Source organism: Dipteris shenzhenensis, chromosome 10 (assembly GCF_047967505.1).
Source record: "Dipteris shenzhenensis isolate YYH24624 ecotype China chromosome 10, Dip_SZ_1.0, whole genome shotgun sequence".
Classification (NCBI taxonomy): Eukaryota; Viridiplantae; Streptophyta; class Polypodiopsida; order Gleicheniales; family Dipteridaceae; genus Dipteris; species Dipteris shenzhenensis.
In genome coordinates, this window is record NC_141605.1 from 31672167 (window position 1) to 31696877 (window position 24711).

Genomic DNA, 24711 nt, shown 5'->3' on the forward strand with positions numbered 1-24711 from the left:
CTCAATCAACCTTAACTTACAAACTCTTACCATGTTTACGGTCGCATCCCATTCTCCATACTTTGAGATGTGATTGAGTGTAATCCTGCATGCACGATACATGTTTCCTCGACATCGATCACACATACATTTGATTTTTTGCTCCAACCACATTTTGCGATGGTGGATACAGAGAGATTCATCCTCACTGGAGCTACTTGTTGAAGATGAAGACATCCTACAAACAAACAACCCAAAAAAATTTGCTCTTCTTCAAATATTTAATTTTAAACTCTGTGGCGCGTCTAAAAGCACGTCTGTTTGTTTTGTGGTGCGCGTCTAAAACCGCATCTACCCTGTGTATTTAGACGTGCCTATAGACGCACCTATAGATGCGGCTTTTAAACTTGCTTTTAGCACACTCGCTTCGCTTTTCTTCACATTACTTATACTTCGCGCGGCTTGCTTGCTTCGTTATTAGCAGATCCACAGTTTCGACGCTTAAGAGGAAGGCACCCATACTTACTTCCAAGCTTACACTTAAGAGGAAGGCACCCACACTTACTTCCAAGCTTAAAGGAGAGGAGGGCGAACAAGGAGGAGAAGCAACTTTGAAAAAGGAGAAGAACCTTCCATACCTCTATCCAAGGTAAGTCTTTTTGCAGTTGATCTTTTTTGGAAGTTTGCTCTCTTTGGATTTGTACTTTCTTGTATCCAAAAAACACATGATCTGGGTATCAGTGTCACGTTTGTGTGTCGGGCGCAATGTCCTTTTCTACTTTTTAGAAAAGTCCGTCTGTCGGAGCGCGTCTATAGACGCATCTCAGAGCGCGTCTAAAACTGCGTCTACAGGCATGTCTAAATGCGTGTCTAGCCTGTTTGCAAACACAGACAGTCGTGTCTATAGAGGCACTGTTATACGCAAAAATAGACGCATCTATAGACGTGCTTCGATAGTAATCCTCTCTTCCCTTTCCCTTTCTTCGCAACTCATCAGTAATAGTTTTTTTTTCTTTTTTCAAGTACATCATGTGGCCAGGAAGCGCTTCAAGCTTACCTGATCCCCGGGATTCTATTTTTAGGGACTTGTATAACCTTTTAGGGCACCCTCCTAGTCCTGCGGAGTTATACGAGTATATGATGGGTACTCTAAACACCCCCCAGGAGTCGGCACTACAGACTCTAAACCACCCCACACCAGCTGACATCACCCCAGCGGAGTCAGCACAGCCTAGCCGGCTACACAGCGCAGGCCCATCTCCCATGCCGTCTTATGCCCCTTCCCCTATGCCATCTTATGCCCCTTCTGCCATGCCGTCTTATGCCCCTTCTTCCATGCCGTCAGGAGGTCCTTTTGTCTCGCAGAGCCGTCGGCGTCCTCCTGTGCAGTCGAGACTCGGTTCTCCAGCTACGAGTGGTCAGCGTAGACCTGTGCAGTCTCCAGCTACGAGTGGCCAGCGTACTAGCTCAACACGACACGGTAGCAGGCGTAGTAGCAGGGAGAGCAGTGGGGGATGCATGGCACAGTGCTTTGGGAGGGGTGGCAATGGGGACGATGAGGATTCAGATGATTTAGACGTGCCTACGGGTGATGGTACGATATTCTATGACATCACTCAGATAGGAGGCATCTTGATGGATGCACAGGGGAAGGACATCATGGCCTTCATGTGCTCTGTAATTGCTAACAATTGCTCTGTAATGCGCTCTGTAATTGCTAACAATTACAGAGATTGCTTTATCCACTTCAAAGACGAGCCAAAGAGGTTGGCTGATGAGACGCTCGCTGCTGTTCGCTCTAGGTATCCTAACCCCCGCAATCGCCAGTTCACAGATAAATGGGCCAAGTCAAAGATTGTTATGATACTTGGCAATAAAAGGTCTTCACTTAAGAGGCAGGCACTAGCGGAGCTTGCCAGGCTCGAGGGAGGTCAACCACCAAGGGGCCCGCCCCACACCGCTCACAAGTGTGAGTGGAAGAAAGCAATGAAGTCAACGAGGGAGGATCCCAGTCTGCAACACGTGGAGGCACGAAGGATCCAGATGGAGCAATATGGAAGCACACATTTTGGAGCAGGGGGTGTTGAATCATGGGAGGCCCAATTTGTAAGTATCGATCTCAAATTATATTGCTTATGTAGTTTATTAGGAGGTTGTTTCTTTGTACTAATCCCTCCGCAAATTGTGTCGTCTTGCAGCTTGAGATCGTGGGCAGATACCCTACTCCTGTCGAGACAACCTACCACCGCCACCATCGCAGGAGGAGATACATGGAGGCACTTCTATGATGATGGGTTGATTATTGAAGAGCAGTATATTTGGGCTACTGGAGCGGCCCCCGAGGTATTTGAAAGTAATTAAATAATATCAATATTATAAGTAAAGATTTGATTTTTCATACATTGATATATGTTGTCCCTTGTTTACAGGCCCGTGCACAAGACGACGAGGAAGAAGACGAGGAAGGAGGCGCAGAAGGGAGCGCAGAAGGGAGTGTGGAAGGCAGCGAGGATTAGTCGTAGAAGTAGTGCTAGCTACTCTTTTTTGTACTTAAAGCCACTGGCTTGGCTTCGTGCCTCTTGTATATACACTCTTTTATTTTTTGTACTTGAAGCCACATGACTGGCTTAGCTTCGTGCTATATGTACATACAAGCACTTTTTGAGCTTTCAATTAATGTTTTATTTGGAATTGTAATTAAAATGCGGTTGGCTGTAAGAATTGAATTACACAATGTGGAAATGGGATTCTTGTAACTATATAGCATACACAACATACACAACATTCTGTAAATTTAAAAAAATATATTATAAAGCGCGTTTATCAGTGCGTCTAGAAACGCGTCTATATACACGTCTGTCTGTTTGGCAAGCATCTATTTTTGCATCTATAAACGCATTTATAAGAGCATCTATTTAAGCATCTAAATGCGCGTCTATACGTGCATGTGTCTGCTATATAGACGCGGGTCTCCAGATGCAAAAATAGACGCGCAAATAGATGCGCTCGAACTTGTTCAAAAAGTATATCTCTTCTCTTATTAAGGGATCACCAATTGATGTTAAAAGGTCAATTGATGGAGCTACTGAAGAGGTTTTCAAGGTCTCTCCTAACTTAGTTCGTTTTGGACGATGGCCTCAAAATCCTTGCAAGTATCATGATAGCTTCAAGGCTGAGGACAATCAAAAGTTTGTTCAATGGTGCTTGCCTTATATCCTTGGTGTAGTACAAGGTATTCCCACCCATTTACATGACTTAGGACTTCTCTTAATTGACATTGCTCACTTGTTTTATAATTACACTTGTGATAAGGGATGATGGTTAGAGTCAAATATGCAAGTGGTGAAAACCTTGCTACTAGCTTGGAGAGTCAGGAAAGAGGAATATATGGGTCCAAATTCATCTCCTCTTGAGCATGTGATAGGTTTGAGCTTTCGTCCTCATGGCATCTTGCATATGTATAAGATTTATCTATGTAAGATTTATATATGGCATCTTATATATGCAAAATCTATGTTAATGTAGGTATGGGTGAAATTTTTGATGATATTATACGACACGGCATGCATGACGTTTCTTGGTGCTATGTTTTTGAGCGCAAGGTATCTACATATGTTAAGATATCCTCAAACAATCGCAACAATGAGATATCTTATGTTAACTATCATACTCAGAGATTATTTACCTGGGTTTTTGATCACATACAAAGGGACAGAGATGGTCTTTTGCCTATTTTCAAAATGCTTAGAGATATGCATACATTGCTTGCTCTTCCAAATAAATATGCAGCTTTAGATCCCAAAAAATGTGACTGCTTTGATCGACACATGCATGGGATTATTAAAGTCTCTTCTATTGTGAAGGCCCAAGAAATATGGGGTTCTTTTCTTCAATATGGTCAAGGATATCCATGTGAGAGGCTTTTATGATAGAAAGGGATTGCAATATCTAAGAAGAATAAAACTTATCGTTGCCTACAAGATGAAGAAGCTCGCTATCTAGAGCACTTCTCGGCTATTGAAAGGAACCATGGAAATTTTGGAAATGTCATCGCTTACAAAAAAGTATTATTAAAGGGAGAACTCTACAAGCTGGGAGATGAGGTAGTTGTCAAACCAAATGAGAGTGCTGAAGACTTATCAAGTGTGGGAAATTGGAAAGGATGTATCATATCCTTTTTTGCTATCCAACAAGGTGGGGAGTTTATGCTTTTTTTTGTGCAGAATATTATAGGCAACGGATCACAATTGAAGAGGGGATTGAGACTTTACTAATAGATGACGTGACTAGAATGAGTATCTTGCAAAGAAACCGCATTCCATTTACTTGGGATTACATACAACCTATAACTTCTTTGTTGCACAAGTTCATACCCTTAAGTAAGGGATCTAATAGTGTGATTGCATATGAATGTAAGGATTTAATAGTCCGTAGGAGATTATTTAGTCCATGGTTTCCTGGTTGTCTACCTCCATGGCCAGAGAAGGGTGATGTCATGTTAGTGAAGCTAAATGATCATATGGAAGGCTCTCAAGATTCACAATATGCAGTTGTCAAACAAGTGGACATTGAGAATAAGCAAGTTCAACTAGCATTGCTGAGACAATATCAAAAGTCACAAGACAAGTGGAAAGTTCATATTGAAGAGGACAATTGGAGGAGTTGGCATTGTTGCATTAGTTTGTGTAATTGGGTGGTTATTAAAAGAAAGAGAATAGAGGTTGATGGGAATGTGAGGATCTTGCCAATGGCATGGCAAGCAACAATGTAATTATTTTAATAATGACAAAGTCATCTATCTTTCTCATTTCATGAATTTTTACCATCAAAGGTAATCTTGAATCTTTTAAAGGCAAATCCTAGACCTTGGTTTTGTTGCATTTTCACTTCAAGTATTTGATACATTTATATGTTAAATATATTTTTAAATAGAAGTTCAATTGTACATAGTGATCTTAAGTTTCTTACTGATGAATGTGGTGAATTTTATATTTGTGACAGTGGTCTTACCAACCTTTTTTAATGGATAAACATTACACTCATGATGATGTTACTCTTCTTGTTGAGCATATGCTCAACTCAAAGGAGTTGAGTCCTTTAATGAAACACATGATAACTAGCCTCAAAGAACCTTCAACAGGAAAAGATACTGGTTCTTCTTCTCACATGAAAGAGATCAAGGAAAAGTCCAATGCTATAGATCTAGATCTAGCATTGATCCCTTGGTTGAGACACCGGCCTATGAGCAAATATTTCGTGTGCCAGCCAAGAGGGATCGAGACACCAACAAGATGTACGGAAAAGAGCTCTTGGCCAAGCAATTTAAAGAGCAACATGCCATCTTTGCACCAATCAATGTCTCGTACGAAGTTGGTTCGATAAATGTACATGTGGATTTGCGTCACAATTCAAAGGGACAAGAGCAAATAAAATATGTAATTTCTGGAAATCTCCATCATATATTACCATTGCAGTTTCTAGGAGCAAGTTATCTATGGAAAGAGCAAGATATCTATCAATGGGTCTTGGTGTGGATGCAAGGAAAAAGAAAGTACGAGAAGAAACAAAAGATGACGACTACTCCAAGCACACCATTACCCCAATAAATGGTGAGCTGAATGTATAAATATGAGATTGATCTTAGTACTTTTAAAATGCAATATACTTTCTTGATTTGGGATTATTATCTTAATATATAAATGCATTGATTTGGTTTTCTTAATGATTTGAATCACTTGGAAATTTGTTATAATAAGTTGGGTTGATTTGTAGGAAAATAACACACCTACACATACAATCCACATAGGAGATGTGGATGGATCTATTTTGAATCAGGTACTTGGTAACTTAAATTGTATTTATTACTTGAGTTTTTAAATTTTTATCATACTTGAAAGACTCTTTTATTGTTCTCTCATGGAGAAGATACTATCTTTCAATATTATGCTAGAAATACAAAAGTGAAATGGATTTCATCATTACTTCTAGTCCAAGAATGATAGGCATATGATCAAATTATCTTATTAGGTTTAATAGATGTTAAATTTTTTAGGACGATGACATATTTACCCTTGTTGGTCATGAGAGCAACATAGAGGGATCTTCTAAGAACCAAGTACTAGTTAGCAACATTTATCAAGATAAATCCTTGAGTTTTAAAGAATGTATTGCGTTTATCAAATTTATTTAACATGATATTTGTATTCATCTATAATTTGAAGGAGATGCTTCGTGAATCTATGCACACATGCAGGATCATGACAACATAAGAGTTGTCGAGCGTTCCAACATGAAGAAGATGCTTCAAGAATCTATGCACATGCAGGATCATGACAACAATATACGACTTGTCGAGTCTTCTCACATGGAGAAGGTACTATCTCTAGTAATCTATGTTGTGAATACAAAGTGGCATAGAAATTAATTTGTGACATAGCATGAAGCTCTTGTGATAATTACTTTTTTATCAATAATGCTATGTTTTATTTGATTGCATGTATTGTACACTTGACTATCATTTTTAGAATTGTTCCAGCATATATCATGACTTCAATGTTTGGTGTTGAATGTTTGTGGCAATTAACTTTTTGTCAAATATGCCCAGTTCTATTCCATTACATGGGCTGTATGCTTGATTATCGTCTTCGTAAGTGTTCTAGTATATAAGATGTCTAGTTCAATGTCTCCATTGCATCATGTCTTCTATTAGCCTTGATTGTGCTTTGCATATCCTATGGATTTGTAACAAGCATGATTTCATGTGCATATGATGTCTTCAGTGTCTTGTGTTGAATGTTTGAGGCAATTAATTTTTAATCAAACATGCTTAGTTTTATTTCACCACATGGCTTATATGATTGATTATAATCTTTAGAACTATTCTAGAATATAAGATGTCTTCAATCTCTCCATTGCATCATGTCTTCCATTAACTTTGATTGTGCTTTTCATATCCTATGGTTTTGTTACAGTAAGCATGATTTAATGTGCATACTATGTCTTCAATGTTCGGTGTTGAATGTTTGTGGCAATTAATTTTTTATCAAAATATGTTCAATTTTATTTCACTACATGGGTTATACAATTGATTATCATCTTCAGAAGTGTTCTAATGTATAAGATGCCTTCAATCTCTCCATCCGATCATGTCCTCCATTAGCCTTAATGATTGTGCTTCTCATGTCCTATAGTTTTGTTATAAGGATGATTTAATGTGCCATGGTTCCAAACTAGCTTTTGTGGTGATTAATTTGTTATTAGACATGCTTAGTTTTATTCCATTGCATGTAGAATGTAATCTATTATAATTTTTAGAGGTGTTCTAGTATGTAAGATATCTTCAATGTTTGGTGTTGAACTTTTGTATTCTTCATATAGGTGCTATCTAGTAGCTTAAATTATCATGCTGAATCCTCGAGTTTTTAAGATTCTATTGTGTCTACTGTTATTTACTTTAGCCATCATATTTGTATTTATCTTTGTGAAGGAGGTGATAATGAATCAATTCACATGGAGGATCATGACAACAACAGAGTTGTGGACTCTTTTTACATGGACAAGGTATTCCCATCTAAACTTATGCTATGAGTAAAAAAGTGGCAAATAAAGTTATAATTTTATATTTTCTTCTAGTTTAATAGGATAGAGCTCATATTGATTTAATTTCTTAACACATGCATTTTAGTTTCGATGATGATTTTAGAGAATTAGACTTTCGTTATTTTGAGTTGTATGGACTTAAAATTTTATAGGATAATGACATACTTACCCATATGGATCATGAGAGTGACGACGTGGATGGAACTTTTGTGAATGAGGTACTTAGTAACTTAAGTCATAATGAACCCAAGAGTTTTTAAAATTTAATTATGTTTTTGCATGTTCAAATTTCGAGTGATTTTGAATGTGTATTTTCATTGCATGTTTTCATCTTTTCCAAGATTGAGTCAAAAGAGATTCTTGTATTCGTTAATTTATAACTTTGGTAATTCATTTGTAGGATGATTATTATGACAGTGTGGAAAATGGGACACAATTCCCAATTTCTAGGTCATTTTACAGCATCTTCAAGGTGTGGATAGGAATAACATGGCCCCACAAGATCCATCGAGTATGCAGGTGAACATGTTGTAACTTTTGCCTTTCTAGGTTAGTCGTGTTATTAATTGATGTAATAATTTCTTATTGTACTTTGAGTTGTTATTTTTTTCTAGAATAAGAAATCAAAGCAACAAAGGGCTAGTAGTCAAAAGAGTCAACAACCTATCAAGGTATGCAATGATGTTTGCATTTGATTTATTTTTTATATTATAAAAAGTATACACATATTAGAATTTTGCTCTTAGAAAAAGTTTTGTTAACAAAGATATTTGTAAAGATAAATTCATTTTATTATGGTTATGAATTTGACTAAATGTTTGGATTGTTAATGGAGAAGCTATATTCTTGCATAGCACAAGGGTAGAGGCATGGCTCTAGATAGGTTTAGGTCTACACTCTTTTTTGTTCCTTCTAAAATTTAAATTGTCCAGGTTGCAAATGAAGCAAATAACACAAGTGGAAGAGGCATGGAGTCTTCTTCTTCAAATATGGTATAGATCCATATTTTTTATATTATGTTTCCTTGTAAAAGTTTGAAGTAATTCAATATCACAATGTCATTCTAATATGCATGTGTTGAAATTTTTCCCCAAAATAAAGAGCAACAAAGTGTTCAGAGTGTCATTGGTGATGGTATTAGAATCAGTCAACATCCACAGAATAAAGAGCACCAAAGTGTTCAGAGTGTCACTGGTGATGGTATTAGAATGAGTCAACATCCACGGAAAGTATACATTGATATTTTAAATTATTATAAAAGAAAAAAGAGAGTGAGGTTTCATGTTACTAATTACTCTTTTTATTGCTAGGTAAATATGAGGTTGAAAAGGGTAACTAGTGATCAAATGGAAAAAGAGAAATCAAGCATTGCTAGTAAAGCAAAAAGAAAGGCCAAGGTAAATATAGCTTGAAAATATATTTACAACACTTAAATTATAATTCTATCTTCATACATTCTAAAGAATCTTCATTTGATAATAGGATTTACATCAAGATCCAACGTTGAAAAGTAAAGATTTTGCATAACCTATTAAGGTGAGATAATTTATAAAGCATGGTTATTCATGGAGTTTTTAAAAGTTCCATTGTATTATTTAATATTTTTAAATTTACATTATTATTATTCTAAATACAAATTAAATGATAAATTAAGATATTATACTTGCATTAAATTTTGATTTAGTTTCCTTTGTCATTTGTTGCAGGGAGGAGGTTGGAGTGTAGTTAATCAAGAAACGATAGTGGGAGCTAGAAGTGTGGATGAGATGTATAGCCAATCAAAACTTGTTTGGAATTGCGTAAAGAGTAAGTCAAAAGATTCACATGCCATTGGAAGTGACAAGGATTATCATTCCATGAGAGAGGAAGTAGTAGAATGGCTTTTGCAAGAAGGCAAAATAGCCATAAATAATCATGGAGCACCAACTTTGCATCTTGAGGATGTAGAATTGGTATAATTATAACATTTTGAACAATTATGTATAATTATAACATTTTGAACAATTATTTTTCCATTGACAGCAACTTTTAATTAAACAAATTAGTAGTTTTTTCGTTTCCAAGTTCTCTCTATATAATAAAGTTGATGAACAATTATTCTTTCATTGACAGTGATTTTCAAGTGAACGCATATACGTTATATATTTTATAGATTAAACTTTGTTGAAATAAAAAAAATTCAAGATTGAAGTAAAATAAATACTTTTATTTAAATGAAAAGTTACTATAAATAAAAAACCACTTTGTTTTACTTTTCCTGTATAGAAACAAACTCCTACATAGGAAAATTTGACTATTTAAGAAAAAACCCCTATGTAGGAAAAAACTCCTATATCGAAAAAAAAACTCCTACAAAGGAAATTGGATGTGGAAAAAACTCCTTGGTTTTCCTAGGAAGAGTATCTACTAGGAAGTGGCCCATTTTCTCTAGTTAGGACTTTTCCTAGTTCTTCTCATTTGGAACTAGGAAAAGTCCTTTTTTTCCCTATATAGTGAACGGCTAGAAGTTCCTTGTGATATATTTGGACAACTAGGAACAATTTTCTCTTTAACCATAGACTCTCCCGCAAGACCTCTCCACGTGAGTACAATCCACGGTACTAGATGCTTTTCAATATTTTGGAACGAAAATGAATTTGCTTACATCGCAAAGCTCTTGGCACCAACTCTTATGGGAGAGTCGGCTTTGTAATTTTTTACTTTTCCTAGTGCAATAAAATTGCACAAAAAAAAAAAAATCCACAAACGTTGGAAAGTATAATTTAAGCTCATTTAATAATTTGGTATGGTGAGAATGCAAGGGGCACAATGCATTTGGCCAAAAGCTCAAGGGCTTTGGAGGTTCATCCACCTTTCGGTACATCAAACATTTATGCCTAGCAACGATTTAAGCAGAAGATTATGCACAGACAACTTCTAACCACGGAGTAATTTCATGAAAGCAGAAGAGCGGGGAAAACAATTAACAACGATTTGATCAGACCATTATGCACAGACGACTTCTGATCACGGAGTGGGAAAAACGGTTGGAATTTCATGAAAGCAGAAGAGTAGAAGCAAGGAGCAACAAGCAGATCGAAGCGAAAAATTATCCGGAGGGGGAAGCTCCGCGATGGGCGACGCAGATGTTGATCTATCGTATGTAATGGCGACGACGCTTTTTTTTTCGTTTTGGACAGAAGGGAGCCCCGATTGTCATCCGAAGATGAGGTTGTTGCAGTTGTTGGTGCTGTTGTTGAAGATGATGAAATTGTTGCTGTTGTTGTTGATGAAATCGTTGTTGTTGAGGTCGTTGTTGTTGATGAAATCGTGGTTGTTGTTGTTGATGAAATTGTTGCTGTTGATGATGAAGGAATTGTGGTGATGATCTGACGAACGATTTGCGCAGGCCGGGCTATTGCTGCTGAGATCGGAGATGGAGGAGATGGAGATGGCAGGTTGATCCTCGTCGTAATTGTGTTGTTGTTGCTGGCGACGTTTTCTGTAGCTGGCTTTGAAGCACGCCTGCCGCAGCCTCTTGGTCCTCTCTGCAAGCTCAATCCCTGGCTTCTCCTCCATAGCTTTCTTCTGCTCTTCCAATTCCTTCACTGCGTTTTGCACGCGATCGGTTTCGTTGGCTCCATCCTCCTTCGCCAGATCCTGCGCCCAATCCACACAAAAATCAACGCATCAGGAAAATCAACGCCAAATCTACGCACTAGAAAAATATCGCACAAATGAACGCCTCAGAACGAACTTATAAACGACATCATTCAGCCGTGCTGCTGTTGAAACATCAACTGCCGTACACATTAGCGACTTTGCTTTCGAATCTACGACACAAATGTCGTCTTAGTCCGCGTCTCATGCAAGCAAGAACGATCGCTACTTCGTTTCGTCGCAAGATCACACGAATATACAATCGGTAGAAAGAAGTTCAAAGAACTAGTTACTACACGACCTCCAGCATCTGCCGTACACATCAGCACGTTGCGACTTCTCCTCTCGGATCTACTGGTCGGCGATTCATGCAAGCAACTTGAAGCAAGCACGAACGCTTCTTCGACGTTCGTCTCATCGCAAGATCACACGGCACAATCGGTAGAAAAAACTATACGACATCATTCAGCCGTGCTTCTATTTAACTGCAACTGCCGTAGACATCAGCAGCTGCCAGCGATCGCCAAACCGGCGACTTTCCACTCTGATCTACTACAAATCGTCCTCGTCAACGATTTATGCAAGCAAGAAGAATCGCTTCTTCGTCTCATCGCCAGATCACACAACAGCAATCCCACCCTCTATGAAAGAATTCCACCTATAGCTTCATCTACCCGCCACAGCTCAACTTCAACATGAAAATAACCCCACTCACGTGCCCGCCATAGCTCATCCCGCTAGCCATGGTTTAATCTGTCCACTGTAGCAGAATTATCCATCTCCTTTAACAAGAATGCAATCCTCGTGTGTAGCAAAATCCGTTACGAATCGAAAAAACGCTTCTCCACATAGTCCCTCCTACTATAATTATCGCTGCCGTTTTCAACCCCAACATCTACTCGACACAAACATTAACTCTGCGAGCAGCAACACACTGCAAGATAACTTGCAAGCACTTTGAGTACCTGAATGTTGTGAATTAAACTGTCGAGACTCTTCATCTTTCTGTGTGGCCACCGCGGAATCCCGAACTCCCGACAACGCTTTTTCAACACTGTCAGTCCCACCTTCAGTTCCTTGGAGGCTTGAGTGATGGGCATGTTGAAGTACTGCGAAAGCTCATTCAGACTGATCTCTGTCAGTCTCTCGCTGCAACATCGGGAATAGTTTGATCGCTCTGAGTTTGCAGTTTTCCTTCCCGGTCTCAGTCGCCCCCTCGTCACGCACTCGAGGTCGCTAGATCGCTCTGATAATCCATCACCATTCCCCCAGCTTGTTGCTTGGCTATTCTCAAGCAGTTGTAGATCGCCTGTTGCTTTCATCGACCTTCTCCTTTTCTCAACGGTCAAACCCATTTGACATCCATCACCTGTCTCCTCTCCGCTTCCAACCCTCGTCTCGCTGCACATGGACCTCGTTCTCTTCGCCTGGGGTAACGTATTATTATTTTTGAAACTTTGCACCGCTAGCTTGCCCTGTTGCAGTCCCACATCGCAGCTGCTAGCTGGACTTTCGGGGGGGAAACCGTCGATGTCTGCCTCAGCCATTGCACAGTTCGGGAAGCTCGTTAACACCCCGGTTGCCCCAGAGAAGACATCACTGCCATCGGGGGCCGGTGGTATACTAAGTGCAAAATCTAGCATCGCATGAGAAGTTTCTGCCAGCGCTGAGGGTCCCCAAGACGAGGCATCCGCATTTTGACTACTAAAGGAGCTTGAAGTCGGACTAGACGTGCTCATGGCAGCTGCAAGGAAACGTTTTCGTGAATTGTCAATTGAAACACCCAATATTTGACATGCTTCGACAGGAAACAAGTTCTTGCTTGTAACACAGCAGAAATCGGACTAGAAATCCATCGCCAAAACGCTACTACAACGAGCAGATTACCCAAATTTATTCACGAAAGTTCTGCAATGTGAAGAACGTGGCATGTTGACCTAAATTTTCGATCCTGAAAACTTGCAGCACTCTACCTGCATACAGCGACATGCTTGCATCACTGAGAGTGTTTCTCAGTGCGACTACATCAAACATTTCAGACACGCGAGGGCTCGCAAGTTCCAAGTCTGAGCCCCATTTCTGCCATAAGTCCAGCTGCAGCCTTTGGGGGATCCTATCCGGTGACTCTGCACTCCGACAATGATCCATGTGCTCTATCGATCCTTCTTCTGGTAAGGCTGAAGAAAAGTTTGTGTCCTGCCAATTGGACGTACACTTTTCGACACGGCAACCGTCGCTGTTGTTTGCACCTACGGAAAATGAGCGATTTAAGAAAGTTTTGCCTGACACAGCGGTCTCCACCAGCCGAAGGTCTTCTGCCAAGGATGGTATGGATTCCAAATCGGGGTTTCTACGAGAGAACCAGTAACGGGAAGCCTCAGTAGAGAAGCAAATTAGCATTAATCAGTAGATAACTGCATTGCCGTTACTTGAGTACGCAGCAGATAGCGACCACCGTGCTTGCAAGACGAAACAATGTTTAGAACAGGTTCACAGTACAGTGCTATAAACGATGCTAGATTGAGAAGAGCATTCATCCACAATTTTAGTCACAGCAGTGAAAAAAGCCATTTCGACCAACTAACCTGGAAGCGCTCAGGAAAGGGACGATCGCTGTATCTCTGGGAGAGTCGCTGAGAAACTCCATAACACACTTCCACGTCTCGTTTTCGTGCATCTTCCTCAACATGATCATAAACTGTTTCAAGCCGCTAGAGCACAAGCTGCAAAAGTAGGCTGCTTTGATGGGTTGGCTAATTTGTGAAAACGCCCCTGGCTTGAGGAAGAATTCTTGCTGAATCGTAAAGGCAGTCCCGCTTTGGCTGTAAAGATGAACACTCCTGATGTATTCTGCAGCAAAGGTTGGAGCAAAGATAAAAGCAATATGGTCCGATCCCTAGCACTGAGGAACTTGTTTCACGGATGAGCTTCCTCTGATCATCTCCAACCTCCTAACGGTACGGGGATGAAGCTCTACTGCGTTATAAGTGAAAAGCGGTGAGAAAACTGACCTGATGTGCGCAGGTCTTGGAACACTGCAAGACCAAGAAGGGAGCGAGAGCAGGGATCGGGATAACTGTGAGATACAGAGAGCTCCATAGAGACAGCTGTATGATTATAAGAGATGGAGGGGAATGAGTGCAAGCAAGGGAAAGGAGGGAGGGGGGGAATGAAACAGAGGAATAGTGATGGGGAGGGTGCAAATTCCGAGGGGAGGGTGGGAGCAAGATGGGGAGCAAGGAGAACGCAAGTGGTGTGAGCGGAGAGAGAGAGAGAGAGAGGGGCGGGGGGCGAGGGAGGAAAGGTCTTTAGCTATGGCGATTCGGTGGATTGAAGGAGAAACAGAGAGGCAGAGGAGACGAAACTCTGTGCAGCCTCTCGCTGATCCCTCCCTCTCTAGGCTTCCTGTCTCCTTCTGTTCTCTCCCCCATGCTTGCTTCGTTGATCAGTGTGCCAAGGCTAATGGTGGTGGTGGTGTCCCTGCAACGGTCCGCCGGGCAGTGCTGTTGATTCTGGGGATGCAGGAGACAGGATTGGTCTCTTTGGTTGGGGCGATGGGGGATTGTCATCTAGATGTGTGCCTGTATGAAGATGCGTGTTTGTGGGGGGTGCTTTTCCTCCGTGCGGTCCGCCAGAGCACGGTCTCTCATAAGATAGCATGAAGAAAGACCAAGTTAAAGATGAGAGAGCAAGAAGAAGATGATGAAGAAGACGATGAAGAAGAAGATCATGAAGTTGAAGAAGACGAAGAAGAAGAAGGTTGAGCTCCCTTTTACTCATATATATTCAAGCTTACATTAAGCATGGCAATGTAGCTTTGCCTTTTATTTGCCAATGTATCTCTCTCCCAACATTCACTTTCATCACTTATCTAACGCCTTCTTCCCTCTCCCTCTTCTTCATCAATATTGAAATCATCATCCCTCGTCCTCTTTGCTTGCATGCCAAGAACACATCCTTAGTTCCCCCCCTCGTGTGCTTAGAACCTCCCCTCCATTGTTCCACCCTTGCTTGCTTGAGCCTCCCTCCATTTCACTTCCTCAAATTTTGAGTCAAGAGCATCTAGTTCACTCACTTATACTAATCACCCACTCCTACCCATTCAAACACATAGCCATCTCCATACGTATTGGGCCTTAGAGCCAATGCATATGCAACACACAATTAATGACAAATGGCACCCTAATAATTCATGGTATCATTCTTCACATCAATTCCCAACCAGAATTTATAACTATAAGTCAACAATTATCTCCCAGACTTCTAACCGGTGCAAAGTGTAGGCAAGCACTGTTGATTCCTTTGCAAGGTCGAATTACTCGTGGACACGACAAAATATTGGGTGATCTTTGATAATAAAGTGATAAAATTTGTGAAGAAGCCAAAATATTCAAATTGTAGAAGCTTCGGTATATCCATTAGTACAAAACCATTGGTATAGGCATCAAGCACTAATGCAAATTACACACAAAGTTAGCCTCGATATATCTATCAGGCATCAATGCTATGGAATGTGAAACTTTTTGGTGGGGTCTCTCACTCATCTATAATGTGCCCTAGGTGGATTTTGCACTAATGGCCCTATCGCATCAGAAGAGGATATTCTTCAAATTTAACTATTGCGTCTATTAGTATCATAGTCTCATCTCATACATGAGCAAGCTATTTCTTGGTTCCTTTCTGCCTCATCCTAACAGTGTGGATGTTCTCCTATGGTTGTTGTACTTGGTGCTATCTCTATCTGATGCTTCGAGTTGCTATCAAGCCTTTTTTAAGTATTTAGCAACTTTAACATAGGCCTCTTGCAAGATTGTTAGAGTACTTTGGGTATTAAAAAGAATGGAGGAATGCCTCTCCAAATTTTCAAGAGCCATGATGTGTTGTACTCCACAATAATTGTATATTAAATTGTAGGGCATTGTGCTTATGTTCCCAATAGTTCATGTTCTCTTTCCAATATTGCAAATTCTAATTCTCCCTATGTGCTCCACTTTGGCTACTCTCTACCGGATGTACATCCTTCCTACTCTCTTCCTGTCTTAAAGCTCTCTTAAAGCTCCTGCATCACTACCATAGTGTGTGCATTATCCCTTCTCAAGTAAGCTATAATATCATCTTTTGAATATTCACTGTGTTTTGCATCTTGTAGAGCTTTTGTTAAAGAACATCCTTTTTTGCTCTTTGAGCATCATAGTTGTTCTTTCATTTTTGCTAAACCGGCATCTGCTTGGTTCTTGTCTGTTCTATTGTGGTGTTCAAATAGTTGGTACAGGTACTTAGCATCTTCTCTTCCTTCTCGGCCATTTTTTTAGCTTCTCTTGGTTGGGCCTTAGTGGCCTCACCTTGCCCTTTGGCCATGCAGAGTGTTTGCTTCTTCTTCCTCTACCATGTCTTATTCCAGCTCTACCTTGGCCTCTATGTCCACTTTGGGGCTCTTCTCCTGTTATGCTATCAATGTTGCATGGGTGGCTTTCCTTCTAGCTTCATCATCGCTTTCTTGTATTGGTAAAAGATTGTACCGAGGCAAGTGCCCATCAAGTGCAATCCAACTCTGATGTTCCGAGAAGTCATTTTCAAGGATTTGTTGTCCTTTACGTTCTTCAAGTGGCTTAGCACAGTCTTAGAGATTTCCCTCTCTTCTTCTATATTTCTCTCTACTGCCTTTCTTTTAGCTCTCTTCTTTCTGTCTCTTTCTCTCTTTCTGAGTCTTCCTCTTTTTCTCTTTTCCTCTCTTTCTCTCGTTTCCTCTCTTTTCTCTCTTCCTCTCTTCCTCTTTCACTCTTTTCCTCTCTCCCAAGTTTTTTCTCTTTCTACTACTTCTTTCCTCTCTTTGTCTCTTTCTTTCTTTTCCTCTCTTCTTCTTTCTTCTAGCTCTCTTCTTTTTGTCTCTTTCTCTCTTCCTCTTTTGCTCTCTTCCTCTTTTTTTCCTCTTTTCTCTTTCTCTTTTTTCCTCTCCTTCTCTCTCCCTCTTTCTCTCTCTTCCTCTCTTTCTCATTTTCCTTTTCCTCTCTTTTCCTCTCTTTTCTCTTCCTCTCTTTCCTCTTCCCCCTACTCTTTTCCTCTCTTGTCTCTCTTTTCATCTCTCTCTCTCTTTCTCTCTTTTCCTCTCTTCTTCTTTCTTCTAGTTGAGTGAGAGTCTAGGTGTCCATTCAGTTGCTTTACTGTTATTTGGACCTGCTAGAACTTCATGGTTCCTCTTGTGTTAGGAAAGAAATGCCTTGTCTCCTTCGAAATAGCCTAAACATTTGATGGTAAGATCAAATTCTTGACTCCACCATCTCTAATAATTTGAGCTTGGAGGAATAGACCTAAAGCCTCCTTTTGCCTCCATACCTTCTCCATGTAACAAGCTTGTGAACTACTTCTAGGGATGCTAAGAATTTTTTCAATCATGCTTTTATTCACAGGAAATTTTCCCATCAGGTCAATTGGTAAAAACACAAGGTGATTTTGATTGAGAATTTTTATGCCTTAGAAAATTTTGGTTATTCACTTGGACAATAGGGATCAAGGGCAGAGTATTTCCTCTTCTACATTGCATGCCTTTGCAAATGGTATTAAAATTCCTCTCCACTTGAATAGTTATGGAAAGCACCATCTTATCATGTTTAGAGAGGCAGCTTCAATTGTAGAGGCCAAGTAAATAGAAGTAGAGCAAGTGGAAGAAAAATAAGGCAAAGCTAGTCCAGTTATTCAAATAGAGCAAACAGAGAAGAAATAGTAGGCACTTCTTACATGTAATAGTAGTTGTCATATTGAATTTGCAAAACTTATATCAAATCACCACTGCTTTACTCTAGTGACTCGTGCATTATTCTATTAAAATTTTGAAGTTTAAAAAGTCTATTTGTCGACTTCTAAATCACAAATGTCTTTGAATGCCTCCATTTTGCATGTTTTAGTGCAGCTATTGAGTTGTCTAGAATTTGCATTCAAGCTTTCTTTTTAGGTCATATTGAAAGCTAGTTTAACTTCTGATGTTGCCGCTTGTTTCTTAATTTGCACCCTTTGTAGTATACCTCAACAGAACCACAAAAAGTTTTTTGGGACGATTTTCCTTTTATGGTCCTCCGAAATGTTGTCTCAAACAAATGCATTATGTGCACTATAATTAGACTTCTCCATTCCCTAGGTGGACCAAAGTGCAAGGCATTAATATTTTTTGATAAAATAAGGAAGGTGGTTATAGTTAATATGCTACATTTACAAAAAACAAGAAGTCAAATTCTTTTTTAGGTTATGTCAGTAAGGAAAGAATGAATGTTTTTTACCATGTATTGAGTTACATCCCATCCTTGAGCTTGTGCCTACTTTAAGTCACTATCAATCACTAGAGGTTCTTTCACTCAAGGATGAATTTCATATAATGGAACCAAAGACAAAAAGCTAGAATCCATCTATGGGTACCTAATCTAGAGAGGCATATTGCTTACCATATAGATATGTTCTTTGATCTACTTTTTTCTTTAGGAGCCATTGATGCTACAAGCTCAAGTCATTACAACATTCCTCACTTGGTCCACCTTGAATAAATCTCTTGAAATCTTATGTCTTTTTCAAGTGATAAATTTCAAGCCTTTGAATACAAGATTCTTTCACAAGATTTATCATCTCTACCAAAGTGAATGCATCATTAGCTGTCCAAGCTTCTTTCATTGATTCTCTAAAATTCTTCAACTCCTCTTCGAATGCATGGTGATCATTTTTTCTCCAAGTCTATTTGTCACAAAGTATGAATATCTTGTCTAATGATTTCCATACCTTTGCTTTAACATTTTGTGACATTCTATCTGCCTCATGATCTTTGACTACATTATGTACGAGGTTCCAAAGTCCATGCTTCACTCTTGAAACATTTTTTAATTTCTTGCTTGGTTTTCTTTTGCTTTGTGATTGTGATAAAAACCTTCGATCTTTGACTCCACCAATAGATGGCTTGATAGGGACTTCCTTTCCATTTGTTGACTTTTAAAGGTCTATTTAACATGAACATCTCCTCCATGGAGACAAATGTTAAAAAATACTTTTTCCAATGCTTGAAGTGCCACCTTCTTATGCTTCTCACAATAAAAGTAACAAAATAATGACAGCCTCTAATAGATGCATCTTTAGTAGTCCACACATCAGAGTGGATTAATTCCAATGGCTTCTTACTCTCTTGAACATGCCTAGGAAATGGTTTCCTTGCCTGTTTTCCAAATTGATAGGCTTCACATACCTTATGCATTTCTGCAACCTTGAATTTAGGCAATCTTGCAATAATATTTTGGGCCTGCATTGATTTAAGCCATTGTACATTAACATGACCAATGCGTTTATGCCAGATATCAATATTTGCAACTACACTGGTCCTATGTGCAAATATTGCTACACTCAATTCAGGCATGTCTGCATCCAACGTAAACATCTTGCCCTTCTTCTTTCCTTTTGCTATCAAGGGACCGTTATTTTTCATATCCTCAACAAAGCATCCATGAGGATTAAATCTGACCTGCAAGCCCTGCTCAACCATTTGACCAAAAGAAACCAGGTTCTTGGTGATGTTCGGGACATGAAATACATCAGACAGGTATTTCTTTTTCCCATCCTGCATAGACAAAGGAATTTTAGCAATTTGCACAATAGGATGTGTAGTATCATCACTAGTCTCCACAAATCCTGGTCTTTCCATTTTCCTTGCATCCTGCATCCATTCTGCATGACCTATCATGTGGTTTGATTCACCTGAGTCAACATACCACACATCATTGCTTTCTTCTGAACTTGTCACAGAATTGGTCATGTGCTGCACCATAAATAGATGCTCATTTCTGTCATCACCCTGTCTACTAGAAGATGCATAATTCCCTTGCTATAATTTTCCATTCATGATGTCATTCTGCTTTTTGTAGCAGTCTTTAGCCATATGACCCATTTTACCACAATAGTAGCATTCAACATTGCTGTTTGCATTTTGACCTCTCTGCCATCCACCACGACCTCTTTGGCTCCCCCTGCCTCTAGAGTTACCACGTCCTCCTCCATAGGAGTGGTTTTCTTGAGTTTGCTGCATATTCTTATTTCTACCATGGCCTCCAGATCAGCCTCCTCTACCTCTGCCTCTACCTCTTCTAGCATTTGAGTAGAAGACAATTTCTTTTGAAGTTCCTCTTGAAGAAGATGCACCACCATTTCTCTGCTCTTCAGAAATTAGAAGAGCAAACAACTCCTCAAAATCAGGAAATTTTTCACGGATGGCAATTGATGTCTGAAACTGTGCATAATCCTTTCCTAGACCATTCAAGGTCACAGAAACTAAATCATCATCTTCTACTGGCGACCCAATGGAAGCAAGTGCATCTGCAATTTTCTTCACCTTCATGTGGTAGTCATTGATGATCATATTTTCTCTTTGCACATTGTGCAACTCCTGCTTGAGCTGCATTTTCCTGGCTTGCGTATTTGTGCTATACATTTTTGCCAAAGTATTACATGCCTCCTTTGGCGTACTTGCATCCTGAATATGCATAATCATAGAATCCGAAATACTGATAGACAGCCAATACATAACTTTTCTGGCTCTCTCATGCCATCCTCTAAATGCCTGCAGTTCTTGTTGATTGGGAACATTAGGAAGAGCTGGTTCTTCTTCATTCCCTGTAATGAACTCCCAATAGCCTTTTTCCATAAGGAAATTCATCATTCTAAACTTCCATGCTTGGAAGTTGTTCTTGTCAAGCTTTTCAGTGACAATCTGTGAAAGAGAATCAGACGCCATTACAGAACACTGCAAAAAATTCCGTCACTGCAAAAAACATAGCTTCGGCCTCACACAGGCAAATCTGTGAAACTGACGAAAGTGGTATTTGACCACACAGTCACTTCCTAGTGATGATTTTGCATGAATAGGCAATAAGGATGATTCTGTAACTTCCAATATCTCTGTGCACATGCATACGATGCAATTTCTGTAGCAACTTTTCACCGACCTGCAGAGTAGTGGTCGCATAGCAAAAACAGGGCCTTTTTCTGAGTGCCTGCGAAGAACTTCTGCCTTCAAAATGGGCCCCGAAATGGCCTTGAATCAGAAAAATAAAGTCCTCTCGCCACACTGCGAAGGGCGTCTCAATTCGAGATAGTGCACTCTTGCACTTCCGGCTGTGCTACCTGCAGAGATTTTCTCCTAAACCCGAAAAAGGAAAGCAACACTGGTCCTCTTACCAGGACACTGTGAGCTCCTTACCACGAACCAGGCTCTGATACCATGTGAAGATAGTGGGAGAGAAGGAAGGAGTCTCACTTGCGCCTTTCTCACATACACAATGGGGGAATACACACAAAGGTGGAGGCTGAAAACAATTTTCCTCTTCTTAGTTGTGAAAGCCAAAAGAACTCTAGTACAAAGAAATAGAAGAACCCTATATGTGGGTCTCAAACCAAACTCAGCTAACTAAGGTGGCATACTAACTGAGCCATGAACTAGAGTACATAAGGATAGCTGTCATCTAGCTATTATTCATGGGCAGTGTACCAACCGCATCTTCAGCTAACAAGTTGGTGACATAAATGCACAACGGTCACCCTGGCATATCACGAGTGGAGCTTGATATCTCAACAGCATCATCTAAAATAGGTCGAACTGGTGGGTCTCCATGGAAAGGTTTTAGGAGGTGCACATGAAAAGAATTTATATGAATTTTCCAATCGGGTGGTAATTCAAGCCGATAGGCATTGTCATTAATGCGCTCCAAAACTTTAAAGGGACCATAGGATTTAGGGGCAAACTTAACTACAAGGTGTGTCTCAATACTCTTAAGTTTGCGATTCTCAATACATAACATGACTAGGTCACCTTCAGCAAATACAACTTTTTTCCTACCCTTGTTTGCATGTAGTATACACAGCTTAAGCATGCTCGATATTCTTTTTGATAGTAGCCAAAATGCTAGAGAAATCTTTAGTAAATCGATCAACAGCCTCTACTTGGTGCTTAAGGCAGGTCAATGGAGTAGGAATGGTCTTTCCATAGACAATTTGGAATGGAGATTTGCCTGTAGCAGAGTGCTTAGTGTTGTAGGTAAATTGTAATATGTGTATAAATTTGTCCCATTTGCCTCGCTGAGCAGACACATAAGCACTTAACATGTCACAAATAGTATTTTGTGTGACCTCAGTTTGGCCATTAGACTTGGGATGGAAAGCAGTGGAAAAATCTCACTTCGTACCAAGATTGTAAAAGAGTGCGGTCCAGAAGTTACTACAAAATTTACTATCCCAATCTGACACGATTACTTTTGGAAGGCCATGGTGTATAAAGATGTGCTTGATGAACAAATGAGCAGCCTGAACTGTGGTCAAGGTCTTCTTACAAGGAATAAAGTAAGCCTGCTTGCTAAATCTATCAATGATAGTCCAAATCATATCAAAACCTGAGCTAGTCGTAGGAAATCTAGTAATAAAGTCCATAGAAATCTACTCCCATGGGCCATCAGGAATTGGCAAAGGCATAAGTAAACCTTGATATTTACCCTTGTAGCTCTTGACTTTTTGACAAATAAGACATTGCGCAACAAAAGTTGCAACATCAACTTTAAGCTTAGGCTAGAAAAAATCTTGAATTATAGTCTGATACGTAGCAGCGATGCCTCTATGTCCCATGTAGGGTGGCTGATGTAGCTCTTCTAGTACCAAGTGTTGAAATGGTGTAGTGACATACAAGCTCTTTTTGTAGAATAGATAGTCATTATGAATGGAATACGAGGCCATAAGGGTGCTATTAGCTTACTTAATCTTATGCCAAATTTTTGAAAAGTCTCGATCAGTAGGATAGTTCGCCTTCATACGCTCAAAAGGGTCTCCCTCGATGAATGAGATATTATTTATGCTAGGTCAATGGCTCAGTGCATCGGCAACTACATTGTCTTTGCCTGGTTGATATTGGATCATCGGTTTAAAACTATCAATAAAGGCAACCCATTTAATGTGCCGATCCGAGATCACCGGCTGAGTAAGGAGATGTCTAAGACTTTGGTGATCAGTCTTAATGAGTAACTCGAAACCCATAAGATAGTGTTTCCATAGTTTAAGGGCATGCACCACAGCGGCTAATTCTTTATCATACGTGGAATATTTTAGCTCTGCTGGTTTTAATTTACATGACTCGAATGCAATTGGATGGTTATCTTGCATGAGCAAAGCCCCAAAACCCTGTCCACTAGCATCAGTGACTATGACAAAGAAGGATCTTGTAAAGTCTGGCATGGTCAAAACTGGTGTGTGCATCATTGCACCCTTTAGTCATTGGAAAGCTAAAGTGTGTTGCTCACCCCAAGAGAAAGCACAAGTCTTACACAGTAGTTCGGTCAATGGATGTGCCTTATGTGCAAAATTTCTAACAAATCTGCGATAGAAACTACTTAGACCTAGAAAAGATCATAACTCATGGATATCTTTAGGCTGTGGCCAGTTTACTATCACTTCTACCTTCTTGGGATCTACTCGAATGCCTTCAGCTAAAACAATGTGTCCAAGATATTCAATTTCAGGCTGGGTTGGGATACAGTTGGTTCTCACGTAAGAGAAAGAAAACAAGATCCAAGTGTTTCTCATGTTCCTCTCAACTCTTGCTATAAATCATGATATCATCAAAGAAAACTACCACAAAGTCTTAATAGGGTAGGAAGATACAATTCATGATTCGACTAAATGTGGCAAGTGCATTGGTCAATCCAAAAGGCATAACAAGAAATTCATAGTAACCAGTTTGGGTTCTAAAAGCAGTCTTGAAAAATATCGAGCTCGATCAATCTCACTTGATGATATCCTATCGATCTTGCTAAAGATTGTGGATCCTTTCAACTTGTCGAGTAGATCATCAACTCTTGGAATGGGGTATCGATTTTTCACTGCAATTTTATTTAAGGCACGATAATCGATGCACATTTGAAAAGTTCCATTTTTCTTCTTGACAAGAATGGGTGCCCCAAATGGTGAGCTACTAGGTCAAATTAGGCCTCTAGCCAAAAGATCTTCTATTTGGAATTGAATCTCTTGCTACTTAGTAGGATTGTGTCTATATGGTGATTTACATGGTGGTGTGCTACCTAGAATAAGGTCAATCTTATGATCCTCAGGTCTAGATTGAGGTCGGCCAGGGGGTAAGTCTTCCATAAAGCAATCGTCATAGGTAGCTAGAAAAGGATCCAAAGGCTCTTGCTTAGTTTTCTTAGTCTCGTGACTAGCCTCAATCTTATTGACCATAACCAGATATGTCTTCTCATGTTTGCACAAAGCTCTTTTAGCTTGGGTATGTGACAATATAGGCCAAGAGGGAAGATTCACTACAAGGCATAGGCCATTTTTCGACAGAAATACCGACGCTTTTTACATTAAAAATTTTTTTTTTCACGGGCGCAAAGGTCGCTATAAAAGTTGCTAAAAGCGTCAGAAAAGGAGCGTCGCTATAAACCGTCGCTATATAGCGACGTTATTAATCGTCTCTATATAGCGACGATG

At 39.7% G+C, this 24711-nt stretch overlaps 1 protein-coding gene across 1 annotated transcript; it reads right to left on the reverse strand.

The window, feature by feature from the left end:
* Nucleotides 1-10642: 10642 nt before the first annotated feature.
* LOC147897699 (uncharacterized) lies at nucleotides 10643-14446 on the reverse strand. The gene is made up of 5 exons (XM_087380786.1): nucleotides 14229-14446; nucleotides 13803-14067; nucleotides 13191-13567; nucleotides 12183-12961; nucleotides 10643-11217 (listed from the first exon to the last, which is right to left on the reverse strand). Exons 1-5 carry the CDS (start codon nucleotides 14314-14316, stop codon nucleotides 10774-10776), a joined length of 1953 nt encoding a protein of 650 aa, XP_087236912.1. The 5' UTR covers nucleotides 14317-14446; the 3' UTR covers nucleotides 10643-10773.
* Between the last annotated feature and the right edge of the window lie 10265 nt (nucleotides 14447-24711).

What these genes read in the sequence shown, in the direction of transcription:
- LOC147897699 (XM_087380786.1), bottom strand. Translation starts at nt 14,316, where the DNA reads ATGGAGCTCTCTGTATCTCACAGTTATCCCGATCCCTGCTCTCGCTCC. An exon ending in CCAAGACCTGCGCACATCAG is followed by an intron (nt 14,068 to 14,228) that starts GTCAGTTTTCTC and finishes CCTTTGCTGCAG; the next exon opens with AATACATCAGGAGTGTTCAT. An exon ending in GTTTAATTCACAACATTCAG is followed by an intron (nt 11,218 to 12,182) that starts GTACTCAAAGTG and finishes GATTGGGCGCAG; the next exon opens with GATCTGGCGAAGGAGGATGG.